General features: G+C 29.3%; 1 protein-coding gene across 5 annotated transcripts; it reads right to left on the bottom strand.

Moving 5' to 3' along the window:
* Window positions 1–487: 487 nt before the first annotated feature.
* Window positions 488–15,006, bottom strand: LOC107450890 (uncharacterized). Of its 5 annotated transcripts, none has more exons than XM_087159664.1 (4): window positions 14,878–15,006; window positions 13,457–13,579; window positions 12,069–12,222; window positions 488–2,655 (listed from the first exon to the last, which is right to left on the bottom strand). In XM_087159664.1, exon 4 carries the CDS (start codon window positions 2,531–2,533, stop codon window positions 1,775–1,777), a length of 759 nt encoding a protein of 252 aa, XP_087015790.1. In that variant the 5' UTR covers window positions 2,534–2,655; window positions 12,069–12,222; window positions 13,457–13,579; window positions 14,878–15,006; the 3' UTR covers window positions 488–1,774. The 5 variants fall into 5 exon arrangements, with proteins under 5 accessions (XP_087015790.1, XP_087015792.1, XP_087015791.1 ...); XM_087159666.1 differs by having other exon boundaries at window positions 13,474–13,579; window positions 14,878–14,975; XM_087159665.1 differs by lacking the exon at window positions 14,878–15,006 and adding an exon at window positions 14,135–14,563 and having other exon boundaries at window positions 13,474–13,579.
* Between the last annotated feature and the right edge of the window lie 181 nt (window positions 15,007–15,187).

Genomic DNA, 15,187 nt, shown 5'->3' on the forward strand with positions numbered 1-15,187 from the left:
AATTTTAAATATGTTTTAAGTAAACTGAGAAATATTGAGAAAAATTTTAAAAAAAAAACAGGTTTTAATTTTTTTCCAATTTTTGAATTTAAACTTTTTTTTTTAACTCAAGAAATTTTCCGGAATTTTGACTTAGGCTCACAATCACCCCTGTACAGCTGACTATAGCAATTTTTTTAACACAAAATGTCTCACTTTTTTTTTTTTAGAATATTGTAAGAGACTATGTTCTAGCTTCTTCAGTTCCTTAAATATTTTATATTTATTTGATTTACTCAACAGGCACAATCAAGAAGATGTCATGTAATTTTATAAGATCTTCAAAAATTACTGAAATTTTAAATTAAACATAATACATTTTTCTACCCTCCTCTAAAACTGATACTTTATATTAGTTTCAAATTCAATATAAGATATTAGTTAATATTTTTGTAGGAATTAGGAAAATACTTTGAGTGTTTGTCTGAAATAAGTGAAAGCTCAAATAAAAGTTTTATGTACACCATTTACTGTAATTCATATCACAAAAAACAACAACGTTGTTCATTAATACAGCTCTTTGTTTCAATATAAGAAGTAATATGCTTCAAACCCCTTTATGTAGTTACCTTTATCTACACTTTTTTTTACTTTAAATTTTACTAAAATTTACATATCATTTCCAAACGAAACTAGTATCTTTGACACTTTATTACTTTATCTGTAACAATATTTATTGTTGGTATACTATCTGAGTACAATTTCATTTAAACAGTTTTTATGAATTACAATTCTTTATATAAAACTTATGTTTGAAATATTATATTATTGTTTCACAGTAGATTATAATATCACAGCAGATTTACAGAATTTCCTTTTATTATAGAATCCATTTTTCGATTTATTTATTTATTTAAAATAAAATTCATGCAGATAAGGAGCCTGTCTTTAAAGTTATCAACCAAACTGTTAAGTTCTATTTTATAACAAAACATAACTCTTTATAAAATAACATATAACTAAAATGTTTTAAATTTAAGGTTATTTTGCTTTTAAACATTTACCAAGAAAACAAATTAAAAGAAAAGCAATAATTAAAAAGTTAATCTTTAAATTTCAAACACATTTAAGACACTTATTTTTAAAAGATAGTATGTATAAGAGAATTACAGCCTCATAGATTTTTAATGTAGTTTTAAAAATAGCCTACTTTATTCCAAAGAAACTATTGATTAGTTTTATGAGCATACACATCCTCCATTGACATCACAGAATTTCAAGGTGGGTCATTAAATTAAGAACAATACATTGTTCTTATAACTATAAAATAATTTGGCAACTTAAAACAGTATAATTTGGTAAGCAAATCTTTTAAACACAGTCAGGTCACATCATTGTGGAATTACTAAACACACACTGGCACAAACTATTAATAACTAAATTATTAAAAAAATAAATTTAAAAAAAACAGTTCAAAATCAACAACATTTCTTAAATTAGAAAAACACGTCTTCGTCTTCTATGTCAATCCCGAATGGAGGGGATGGGAATAAACGGCCTTCTAAGCCTAGCATTTTATGATCAGTTTCAGGAATAATCGGAAAGCTGGAGCGAGTTTGAACACGATGTAAAAAGGCTTCAGCTGCATTTAGCTTAGATATTGACCAGTGCGGCTGAACCCCATCAAAGAATAATTCTTCCACGTATCGCCCCATTTCTAAAGGGAGCCGTGTCGACTGTGGGTCCAGCCGTACCGTCTCATTAGGAGATTTAAAGCTATGGGTGCTGGACATGTTCAAATCATTAGTTTTAACACGAGCCAAATAATGGTGGACTCATGCAGAGCAAGAGTTAAGAGATCAGCTATGTTATTAGCTGTTCCTTTAGGCCCTGCCAATTTTGTAGTGCAAACTAATATGCCATCCAAAAGACAGCAGCCACGTAGGTTATCCATTGGAGCAAACCTTTTAATGGAATATATGTTCATCTTTGATAATTCGTTTTCCAAATCCTTATCATTTGGATGACTTGGACCTAATAGGTGTTTTAGAGCCATAGACAATACAGATAGCACAGAAGGTCTAAGGAGAAAAGTCCTAATAATATCATCATACTCTTGAGAGATGGGAGTTACAGACTCTTCAGCATCATACAATTGGCTTGACTTCAAAATAAATGAAGACATTAGGAAATCATAATATTGCGCAATTGTTTTCTTTCTATGGTTAGGTACTTCATTCACTGAGACGAAAGCCTCATATCTTGTATATAGTACAGTTAAGTCCATTTTAGAAAAGTGTACTAATACTTGAAGATATGTTCTTTTTGTTATATCAGAGAAATCAGATTTTAAAAAATCTATAACATTGTTTATGGTGTCTTTTCTCAGATGTTCACCTTGGCCACAAATATTTAAAATAATGCATTCTTGTAAATCAGACAATTTAAATTCCTTCACAGTAACTATCATTTCATGGGGAGTTCTCGGAGGAATGGAGTAAATATCAAAATTTGCATCACAATATCTTCCAGATACATATTCAAAGAGGCTCATTTTGAATCTAAGGGCAGATACTCACCCCTTTATTTGATTCAGATCTAGTTCTAAAAGACTTTACAGGAACCAGTTTCTTTTCCGCTATCTTTGGTTTTAGTTGCCTTTTCTCTAAAAGATACCTGAAATTTTAACAAATCAGAACATTTTCACAACATTCATTTTAATATAAACTACCTTAAATTAATAAGGCTAAAAAAAATCTAATTAACAATGCAGATTATATAATATATAACACACTTTGTGCAACATATTCAGGTAAAAATTAGTTTAAAAAATAAATACATTAGAGCCAAACTTTCTTACTTCAAATAAAAAAAATTCTAAACTCTGTTGCAAGTTAAGAAAAAATAATTATCACTATAGAGAGCCTGTTTGCATACAAGCGCATGCTAAACTCCCAGCATGAACATATATCAACATAGCCATTTCTCCTTTAAAGAAACTTATGAAAAGAAAATTGTTTCTTGCAAACTATTTCCTTCCACAGCATAAGAGAAGTAAAAATTCTTTATCCCGAAATTCGATTTGTTAAGAGCATGACAGCCTAGGACTCTTCTTTTGTAGAGACTCCATAAAACTCAATCTTCTTGCAATGTCTTAGTTTCTTTTTCAAGAAAATCCCTTTATTTATTAAAATATTTAGCCCACTCTAGTCTAGGAGTCCAGCATAGCTACAACCTTTTAATAATTTTATGATTAAAAGACCACACAGATGAAATTTCTGCCTGAAGAGTTGAAGTTTTAAAAGCAGTTATATTGCTTTTGAAAGTATATTTGTATAATTTGATAAAGGAATAAAAGGGAACTATATGCAAGCACCGGCGACGACTCAAACAGTATTGTTTTATGAAAGCCAAGTGTTGTAACATCTTCAAAGATTTAATTTTATCATTTAAATAGATATCAATATTCATGTTTCTACCCAGCCGACAGAAATAGGAGAGTCCCACGAAATGGAACTAAAGCAATGCATTTCATATTCGCTCAACTAGAGTAACTAACAACTCATTTCTTAGCTTCTACACCACAATATCTTATTTAATAATTTTACGAACATTTTAAATAATTGTCAGCATAATAAACTACAAAACTTAGACATTACCAGGGTTGCAAAAAATCCGGGTTTTTCCTTAAAAATCCAGCTCAAGTGAGTTTTTCTGGGTTTCATTGGGCTTTTTTTTTTAAAAAAAAAAAGAGAGCAGGGATAAGTTCCTTTTTTAAAAAAGCTTATTTCAATTATAATTAAGTTTAATTTTATGAATTGACTTAACATATAGATAATTAAAAATTAATACAAATAGATTGGTGCAAAAATCTGAAAAAGTTTCTTCAGACATCACAACATAAAATGCTATAGGTACTCACATACATCACACATTTGAAACTTGTTTTACAGGGGTGATTGTGAGCCCAAGTCAAAATTCTGGAAAATTTAAGTAAAAAAAAAAAAAGTTTAAGTTGAAAAATTAGAAAAAAATTTAAACAAGGTTTTTTTTTCTTCCTTTTTCTTAATATTTCTCAGATTACTTAAAATATATTTAAAATTTTATACATACCTATACCATTTACACATACCTATGATGACCTGGAGAAGTAATTAAAATTAACAAATATGACTTTCTTGCTTGAGTTTATGATCATAACAACTATTAACTGACAAAAAATGAATATTAAACATGAATATAAGCTTATAATGTATCTCACAAACAAAATAAACTGTGCTTTTATGTTCCACCTTTCAGGGATGAGATTAGCCAAAAGGCAAAAAAGTTGAATTTCCACGATAGTAAATTTTACGCAAGCGCAACCCTTTAATAATAAATTGCAGGCAGTTTAAGATAATAAATAATGTGTTGACATACAATTGTGTACTAATCTATTATTATATAAATGATTACATTGATACTTAACATTTAGTGAAAATAAAAATTACGAATTGAAAAGCTGGAAATTACATTTTTCCTCAGTTCACATAAGAGGCAATTATTACTTGAAAAACTACCTGCTTTAGCAAATTAAAACTACTGAGAATATACAATAATATTTCATTTCTTTTAATAAATACTGTTATGTGATTTATAGCAAATATATCAGTAATATTACTTTTTAAATAATATTGAAAAAAACAAACAGGCCCATTCCATAGTGACATGTGTGACATTCGGAGTCACTTTACAATGATGTTTTACAATAAAAATACCCTCTCCTAAAATTGATGGGAAAAGCTTGTTAATATGGTTTTGTTATGCATGAGTGACAGGACATTTTAGTGTAAAAAGCATTTAGTTTTAGCTTTAAATAGAAAACGACTTTAAAGTCATGTGACGTGTGTGACGATTTTGTAAGGAAAATTTTCAGGTTGATCTGCAAATTAAATTTTTTCTGTGATTTATATTGATATATAATATTTATTTTAATTTAAATGTGTAATAGATACTTCATATAATTTCTATCAATCACTGTTTTATTATTTCAAGTCATGCATATTTAATTAAAAAATAAAAATGCGTGTGACGTGTGTGACTTCAATTGTGACGTGTGTGACACGTGCAAATAGTTATAAAATTATTTATTATGAAACTTAGGCAATAGGAAAAACTTACAAATTAATTGAGTAAAATAGGTAAAATAAGGTTTAGCAGCATATTTTTAAATAAGAATATTGTAATTTATAGTTTCTCAAAGTAAAATTGTCCACGTGAAGTAGCTGGAATCGGAGGATCAAGTTTTCCAATTACATTGCCAAATGTATAGTGGGCAATGTCAGGGTTTCTTGGCCATTTCCAGTACTTTCCAGATCTAATCATACAAGAGACTTCAATTTCTTCTGTTTTTACAGTTTTCACTTCACCAGGATACTTTTCTGAGTCATAAGTCACAAGCACCCAATCTCCTTCACTGTAGGTTTCACATTCATTACTTCGTGCTGACTTAAGAAGTTTAATATTTCCTTCAGAGGAACATTCAATTACATGGACCTGTTTGATGCCTGTTACTTGAAGTACTTCTTCATTCCATAGTGACATTGAAATTGACTTTTCAGTAATTCTGCTTGCGATATATAAAATACCTGAGTCTTTGGCATTAGTTCCGCAGCAACGTTAGCAAAATCTTGTGCACTCTGAACTACAATTGCTTTATCACAGCAACTCATAACCCGCTGCCGAACTAGAGATTTAGCAGAGCCACCAATTCCATCCACTATTCCTTTTTCATGTGAAGTGGCAAAATACTTCCATCAGAAAGGTCTAGAGCAGGGGTCCCCAACCCTATGCCCGCGGGCACCATGGCGCCCTTCGATCGGTTTAGGTGCGCCCGTTGCTTGTGCCCAACGATAAAATACTTCAGTTTTCCATTTTCCCATAAAATGTTAAGCAATATTTTTTACTATTTCAATATGGATGATAAACACAACCAAAATAGAAATCGCCATCCCCACAGATATAAGCACAAAGCAAAATATAGCTGACCACTCGCGAATTGCATATATGAACTCATACTTTGTATGTTTTGCAAGCAATTTCGTAATAATTTATTTTACTCAAGGATATTAATGCTAATTATATTCATATGTTAAATTAATTTTTAAAATTACATTTTTTGTGCATTATATGCAGTGTGTACTATTTCCTATGTCTACCAACTATAAATTTATCTTGAAAAAATAAATGGTGCCCGCCATTCGACCGATATTCTGGTATTTGCTCTTTGGTACAAAAAGGTTGGGGACCCCTGGTCTAGAGTATTTAGCAGAGGGCACTTTTAGTAATTTTACCATAAAGCGATTCTTAAATTCGCTTCATGGCCCATCACTCCATATAACATCCACTTCCGGTTGAATTGAATCTTTTCTTTTCTCTAACTTTTCATACAAGTGGAGCAAGAAGCATGATATGGTATCTTTGTCCTTATTAAGTGCATCTGAACATATTAAGTATGTTTGACATTTACTATCATAGATGACTGCTGCTGTGAACAGTGTAACACTTGCTCTGCTCCACAATGCGGATTGTACTTCATGCTGATATTCTGCTGAATGTGACATGGCAAAATCTATCTGCAAGACTCGTTTCCTTTTATTTTTTTGATCAGCTTGAAATTCACTTGCTTCACTATTTTTCAGTATTCTCTGTTTTATATAAAATAATGTATTCTTGTAAGCTTTTTAAATTGAAAATCACACACATCACAATTGTCACACACGTCACAATGTGACGTGTGTGACATTTTAAAATTTAATTTTAAAGTGTAAAATATGTAACAAAATTAAAAGTCCTGATAGATTTAGCCATCTTGATGCACACTAATTTATAAACTAAGTTTTTTAGTTAATACTCACACACATTAATGTTTTATATTAACTTTTTAAAGTGAATGTGACGTGTGTGACTATCAAAAAGTGTTTTTCTTTTCCCACTGGTAAACATATTTAAAAAACTTTTTTTAATTAAATAGACCATGTGTTTTACCTTTGAAACATTCCATAACATTATTTTTTAACTCCAGTTTTAATCATTTTAATATATTTATCATCTTAAAGTAAAAAAAATGGTGACTGTTCAAATCATATTAGAAATCGTAAAACAAATAGTGTAATAAAATAGTAAATTTTAGTGTATTAATAATTTTTTTTGATCCAAATCATTAGAAAATTTGAAAAATTCAACTTTTTTTACATTAGAATGAGCCATTATTTTTATCAATTTGTTAGTTTGAAATTTTACCCCCTTGGTATTGCAAATCATGGAATGGGCCAACAATGGACCGATTCATTATGTTCATATAATAGTCTAATCTAACTAGAGCCCTCTGAAACATATCAATAACAGTGAAGTAGAAATATATAGTAACTCCTTAACATACAAAAATTGCCATTTTAGTTTGAAAAATTACATGACAATCAACAACTGTTTAGATTATTGTTTTTTATTTGATAAGAATTTTGCATTTTATAGCATAAATAACAGCAATTATAATTTTGATGATGAGTTAAACTCTTTTTCCAAAAAAAAAAAAATTTTAATTAAATCCCTTTTTAAATTATTGCTTTTGTTTGCTATATCTTTTATGTTTGCTATATTTAGTCGTTAGTCCATCTTCAAACATCTTATGACAAATCCTATTTTTTCTTCTTTGCAAGCACAAAATGTAAGTTTTGAATATATTCCCTTCCAGTTTCTCTGATGTTGTAACACTTACATATACCAATAATCGTCATTAGAAAAACAGTCACCTTTATAGTAACTAATTTTTAAAAAATTTACTTCTTACAAGAATTGCGATAGTTGATCTTAAAATTGCGTGAATATGAATAACAATTATGGATTTTGAAATCACATGAATATGAAACTAGATATACGATTTTGAAAATGAGAAAATACAAACTGGGATATAGAATTTTTAAAACGCGTAAATACAAATCACGATTCGTAATTTTTAGATTGCATTAATAAGAATTATGATGCATAATTTTTAGAATGCGTGAATGCAAATCCCAATGCCTTATTTTAAAATCAATATAAATACGAAAATCAATGTTTGATATTATAAACCGCATGAGTAAATCAAGACATTGCATTTTAAACTTGCGTGAATACGAATCGCTACATAGGTTTTTAAAAAGGCGTAGATACGAATCACAATATTGGATTTTTAAATCTCCTAAATAAGAATCGCAACGTACAATATTCAAATCGCGTGAATAAGAATCGCAACATACAATATTGAAATCTCGTGATTAAGAATCGCAACACGCAAATATGAAAAACTATAAAGTAAGGTAAAACTGATGAGGAACTGATTTTTAAGAGGAATAATGTTTTAGTATTAGAATATCTAATCAATAAAATATGAAATATTAGAAAAAAAATATTATTGCTTAAAATATAGAAAACGAAAAAAAATTGACATAAGAAAATAATAATCCGCCATTTTTAACTAGAATGATTCAAGCAAGAAAGGGAAATTCCCGTCATTCATTAAAGTGGGTAGGTGGAGGAGAAAAATTCACTTCCTCCTTATTTGTGAAAGAAAATAAGTGTAAAGAGGAGATCATTTAAGTTGAGGGTGGGGAAGTAACAAATTATTGTTTTCTCTCCAATCATTGGCTATCAATCAAGCATAAAGGTGGGGCACGCTGATCGGGTTCTCTTTATTTTTTCTTCTATGACTGAAAGAATCTGCTAAAGCGAGAATGTTTCCCCCCCTTTCCCCCCCGCCTCCTAAATATTACATGGTATGGGGAAGAACGAATGTTTTGTTTCTCAAGGACGTATATCCTTTTAGACCTATTCAAATTTTCCATTTTGACTCCCCCTCCACCTTAACACTTGCCCCGTTTACCCTTTTCCACAGTATTTCTTCTTTCAATAAAAAGGTTCCAGGAAATGCCTCTTTTACTAGCCACCTGCATGGGAAAGGAGAGGGGGGACTCAGTTGCGGTTTTTTGAAAACAAATCTCCCTCTTTTTCCTACATTCCAAGGGAGGAGCGTCACTAACGGTCACTCAGTGGTCTTGGTAGATCTCCCCTTTCTGATGATTTATGGGTTCGATGCTGAAAAGAGAAAATTTGTCAAAAGACTTTTTTTTTTCTTTTTATTTAAGGAAAGGGGATGATGGAGAGATGTTTGTTTATTTTGATTGTTAAAAAGTGTCCGGGAAATCGACCCTTCCGGGAAAGGGACGTCCGGATATGGGACGTTACACTGTACTTATAAAAAAAGTTAAATTTTTAGAAAATCTGAATTTTTTATAAAAAAGCTGAAATTTAAGAGATAAAAGTGAAAAAAGCAGAAATCTGCTAAAAAACGGAAAAATCTCATCCATGACCTTTGAAAATTTGATTTCCGGAAACTTCTGTGATCAATGATTTTTTTAAACGTCTGGACCATTGATCTGCGGAAACTTCCAGATCACTGTTGGCGAAAAATCCGGATTTTTTCCGGAGCACAATCAGCCCTAACACAGGATAACGTTTTATTTATATTATAATCTTAAAAAATATTTGAGGAAATATTCTTTTTTGCATAGAAAGCGATTCAAAGGCATTGTCTAAGCAATGGTGTTTTACTGGGTAGGTGGGTTTTTTGCAACCCTGGACATGGACATTGCATGATTTAAAGATACTGGATCTGCGTTGACTATTTTTCCTAAATTGCAATCCGACACTAATGCTCAATTTTTAAGAAAATATACAATAAAAGAGTACAGTCAAAATATAACAAATTGTTATTAAAATATATAAATATTAATGTATAAAAACAGGAGAAGGAAGAGATTTAAACGATGAGGAAATTCATGGACACTTTCGACACTATGAGTAAAAAATCTGGACTTTCAAAGTTATCAAAAAAGTTTGTTTTTTTTTTAAATTTTGGACCTCAAGCTTCGACATCTCTATGTAATGTGATATACGCATTAAATTTACTTACAATATGACAAGAAAAATAACTAAACACTTTAGTTTTGAAATTTAACAAGCATAGTCAAATTTTAACAAAATTAAACACCTTTTAAGCACTTAAGAATTATTTGTAAGCACTTAGGATATGTGCACTAAAAATAAATTCCTCCTATTGTAGAAAGTTCATACACATAGCAGGGTGCATAGCCAAATCTTTCAACAAAAAATAAGCTCTTTTTAAGCACTCAAAAAAAATTTTTAAGCAATATAAACATTAACTAAATGCAAAAGAATTTTCAAAAAACTTTGGATGATCATGAGAAAATAACTAATTTCTGACAAAGAGCTCTTTTCTTGATTAGCCACCATAAAATGATTAAGAGATTTTTCGGTTCGATATCAAAGGGTGGAAAATGAAGTCTGAAATCGAGAATAGCTCGCAGAATGAACATGAGAGTGCAATAATCTCACCGAACTCAGCTCAAACGACACACATGTGCACGCTGAAGTATTTCATCAAACATGTAAAATGATTGGTGCTTTCATACGATATGGACCGCCGGTACGCCGAAATAGATTGTGGTTGAATGAATTATGAAAAACGTTGAATAGAACTATGTGAAAAGCACGCTCTTGCACAATATGTTGTGAAAATAGAAATGGTAAAGAATTTAAGAACTTTCTGCATTTGCAGTAAAGACTAAATACCAAATATTTGTATGTAGCATCTCTAATTTAGTAGCAGCAATTGCTGTTTATTTTTTAAATTTTAAAATTTTTTAATTATAATTCTACAGTGTTGAGCATAATCTTGTATCTATTTACAGTTTAAAAACTCCTTGAAAAAGTTTTTTGCAACAACAGGACCCTATTTGCACAAATTTACAAAAGCAGGACCCTGGTTGAAGGAATGTGACTTAACGTTTATTCTATATTCACAAATTATGAGTAATTTTTTCGCAATTTTAGAAAAACGGACCTTTCGCAAAATGTCTGGACAGACCCCTGCTCAGGATAAAATAACTTATTTCTGACAAAAAAACTCTTTATCTTGATTATATTATCCACCATAAAAACAATTTATGCAGAATTTTAAATATTTTCAACAGTGTCTCATTCTTTGATTGCATAAAAGAATTTTAATTCAAAAATAAAATTAGTTTAACTACTTTAGGGCTGATTGTAAATACAATAAGTATTGAAGCTAAACATTTTAGAAATAAATTATAAGGTCTCCACATTACTAATATTAACAAATCTAAGACTTTTGAATTTTTATTTTAATTGTTTTTAAACCAAATCTTTCATCTTTCTAAAGAATTAAGGTTCTTTGGAAGGCTAAATCTGATTTAACATAAGATTTTTTATATCGTATCTGCTAATTGTGAAAAGAGATCACATTTTCTTAAAATAGATTCATAATAACTTTTCATAAAATAGTTGAAGAGCACTAAAAAATTTTAAAGTACAATAAAAAGTTTAGAAATTTCATTCATTTGTGGATGAAATAAAAATCTATACATTTAAAAAGCTCAATTATTATCTTTATTAAAATTTACTGAATAAAAGGGATATGGAAATTTTGAGATGATGAAGTCTTGCGATTGCTGAATTCTCTGAACCCACATGAAAATGAGTAATTATTGAATGATCCCCAAGTCAAGTTCAAGGATTGTTGTACTATAAATGAAATAGCACAAGAAGGTCATTGGCTTGTCAGTGACCAAGATGATAGTACTTCAACACCAATGAAATTTACAAGAGAAATAAAATTATATCTCTCTATCAGGGAAATTTTTCACTTTGATTTCAAAGAGCAAAAAACAAAGCCTGAAATTTAGAATATCTTGCAAAATGCAGCAGAGTTGCCCATAAGAGTGCAAGAATCTTTCCAACCAAATTCAGCTTAATTTAAAATGAAGTTTAAATTGAGTAATTGAGAGAAAAACTAAAATAATTAATAACGAAGTCTGCGAAATCTTTGCCCTTATCGCATTCTGCAACAGAACAATTTGCATCAAGTTACAAATTTGATCAGTTACCGGAGAATACATTATAAAATAGTCAAGAAGCAGAATAAAATTCAAAATTTTTAAAGACTTATCAAAGACAATACATAAGCGACTGACCTCTAGACTTCTTCGGTAACAATAAATATCATTAATATAGATGCTGAATAGCAGTGGATTTTTTATCTACGTCAATATTTTCAACGCCAGGTGGTAACTGCTTAGTAGAATGAGAGTCGATGACTGGAAGAGATTACTTCAGTTCTCCAAAAAACTTTAGACTCAAAAAGAGATTACTTCAGTTCTCCACTTGAAAAACCTACACATATTAAGACCAAAATTTTATTAGTAGATTTCAGTGCGTAAAAAATCGTTAAATGAAGAAAATTATGCATGGCAAAACCTTTTGAACTTTAATATTTGTTTCCAAAATTTTATAACTAAGAAAAATATTTAAAATCTGTTTTAGCAGATTGTATTCTGCTTCAATTAATACATTTTCTTCGCATTTCTACAAGTTTTAGAAAGACAATATTTTGAATACGCAATTATGACTCTTGAATTACCAACCCCGTATTTAAATACACATCTTTTTGCTTTGTGTTGACATAATCTTAAATACAAAACTATTTTTGATCGTAGCTTTGTCAGTACCATCAGAGGGTAAAACTACACCATTACTACACTACACCATTCTTAGAGGGTAAAAAAAAAAAAGCCAAAGCCAGATTTTTAACATGCTATTACAATACTTTAATTTCAAATCTCTTTCAAAAAAAATTTCTGATGCACTCCGTTTGTGCTGATGTTAACATAAATTTAAGAGGTTTTTCTAACTTTTATGGCAGTTAATAAATTTTCCCACAAGATTTTGAATCTTATTTGCACCGTAAGGGTTTCATTTGAATTGAACTTTTTAAACCTTAAATTTTCTTTAAATTATTTTACCTGCATTTATTTTGCTGACTAGATAGTATTCAAATAACAATTGAGCTTTGTCAGAATTTGTTAAAACAGACTTTTGTATTAAGTAAAGTGACAAAAACAAAACAAAAATATAACATTTCTCATTGTTTTTACTTATTTCAAATTTAACTGAATCTTTTCTGACAATAGAATTTTTCTTTTTTAAATAAATTATTCTAACTGTAATTTTAAACATTTAAATATATTTAATTTTTATGCAAACATATTACTAATCTAACAGATTAAAAGAATTTAGCGCAATTTTTTAAGAGTTTTATTCGAGAAACTTTCTTAAGTTTAATTAAAATTTATACAGTAATTAAAATTTATACCCAGGCGTAAGAAAAATTTTCTACTTCTCCAGATTCAAATTTAATAACGCTAACTAGAGGTAAACAAAAAATCTCCGAACTTTTCCGTCAATGTCTTAGCATTACAATTAAATGTAATTAAAGTTTTTTTTTCGTCATAAAAGTTAATTGCGACTTAAAAACGCATTCTTAGATTAGGGATTATTTAAGCATATAGCTATGGAGATATACCCTTACTGGAATATTACGAACTTCATTTCCCACTCCACTCAAAGGTTTCCTCAGTAGATTGCCAGCAGTTGCTTTATTTCTGGCAACTAGGAGGTTTTCATTTTGAATATTTCTGAGTGTTTCCTGTAAAAATATAAAAGTTAATAATGGAGGTTGAGTCCAAAACTAATTAAGGTAACAAACCAGGGTTGGCATGTTTTTGACACATGACAGTTTTTACTGGTTATTACGATGGTTTTTACCGTCATGTCAAAAACCCATAGTTTTGGTAAATTAGTATTTTTATTTGAGTTTAACTGCTTATAATTTAAAATTAATTAATTTTTGGGCAATAAAATTAGAAAAAAAGTTGTTAAAAGATATTTAAGAACAGATTTTTGCATTTTCCCAACATGTTTATATCAAAACATACTATTTGAAGTAAAATATTAGGATATTAAACAAAATTTTCAACATTTCCAAGCATCACTTTGTTTGGCATATTACATAACTGAAGAATGTCAAGATTGATTACGTTCATTCATAAAATCTTGCTTTGAGAAACACATGTACACATAAAAAGAAAGCTTCATAAAATAAACTTTTCTTATCATTTTTGTTTTTAATATTTTACACAGAAATGACACATGAAAAAGCCTGGGAAATCCTTTTAGAGTTTCCTTGCAACATTGCAATAACCTTTTGTTATCATTATCCTTAATGACAGGCTTCCATTGACAGAATCTTCTTGAATTTTGAACTCATCCATACTATACTCAGAAATTGACTGGGCAATGAAAAATGCGCAAAATTAGTCACTTGCTATCGTATGCTTCGGCACAGTGACCCCGACTACTGAACATGTAATTTTGTTTGTAATTAAGTTTTGCTTAATATGCTTTTTCAACTGAATAAAAGCTTATTACTTGACAAAATAGCAGTAATTCTTGACTTATAGTTTGTTAGTACTTATAAGTTTTGAAAGTTTATTTTAGCTTATTTCTAATATTTAAGAAATGCCAAATTTTAAATTCTTCTTTTTAGTTCTTGAATTTATTAATAGTTCCAAGCTTTTTTGTTTATCTCTTACAATTAAGAAGTGCAAAATTTTGAATCATTTGCAAATCCAAGCTATAATGATAAAAGTATCACTATTTTCAATAAGTATATTACAATATTACTGTATGAATGTATATCCTTCTATAAGAATGCATGTATATAGTTGCAAAATCAATAGCAATGATTTACAACATTCATTTATAAAGGCAATTATGTGAAAATAATATATTGTCCGCTATATGCCATTATTTTAAGAAAACAGTACGTTTTTGATGGTTTTTACCACTGTCATGTCAAAAACCAGTTTTTGACGGCAAAAACCCAAACCTGTAACAAACGAAACAAAACGTAGAATATATGAGAAATTGTCACAATAAATATACCTTAGCTTAATTTATATAAGGTTAAACGTAATTCATCAATAAATAGTTAGATTTGTAGAATAATTTTAGGTAATAGCCAGAGAACTGATCAGCAAATTGTTTGCCAAGATAAAAACAGTTTTCAAAAAGTTGCAAGAAGCTGAAGTTGAAGTTGTCAGCTGAATTAAATATTTAAATTGGTACTTTTACGATTTCTCATTGTTTTATGCACTTTTTTTAATGTTTTTAAATATTTTTTAAAATTATTTGCCGTTCATATTAAATTTTGTTTTTTTTTTCATTCAATCATGTTATGCTAACATATGATCAC

Source organism: Parasteatoda tepidariorum, chromosome 3 (assembly GCF_982258835.1).
Source record: "Parasteatoda tepidariorum strain Cologne lab strain chromosome 3, Ptep-v5.0, whole genome shotgun sequence".
In the NCBI taxonomy this organism is placed as follows: domain Eukaryota; kingdom Metazoa; phylum Arthropoda; class Arachnida; order Araneae; family Theridiidae; genus Parasteatoda; species Parasteatoda tepidariorum.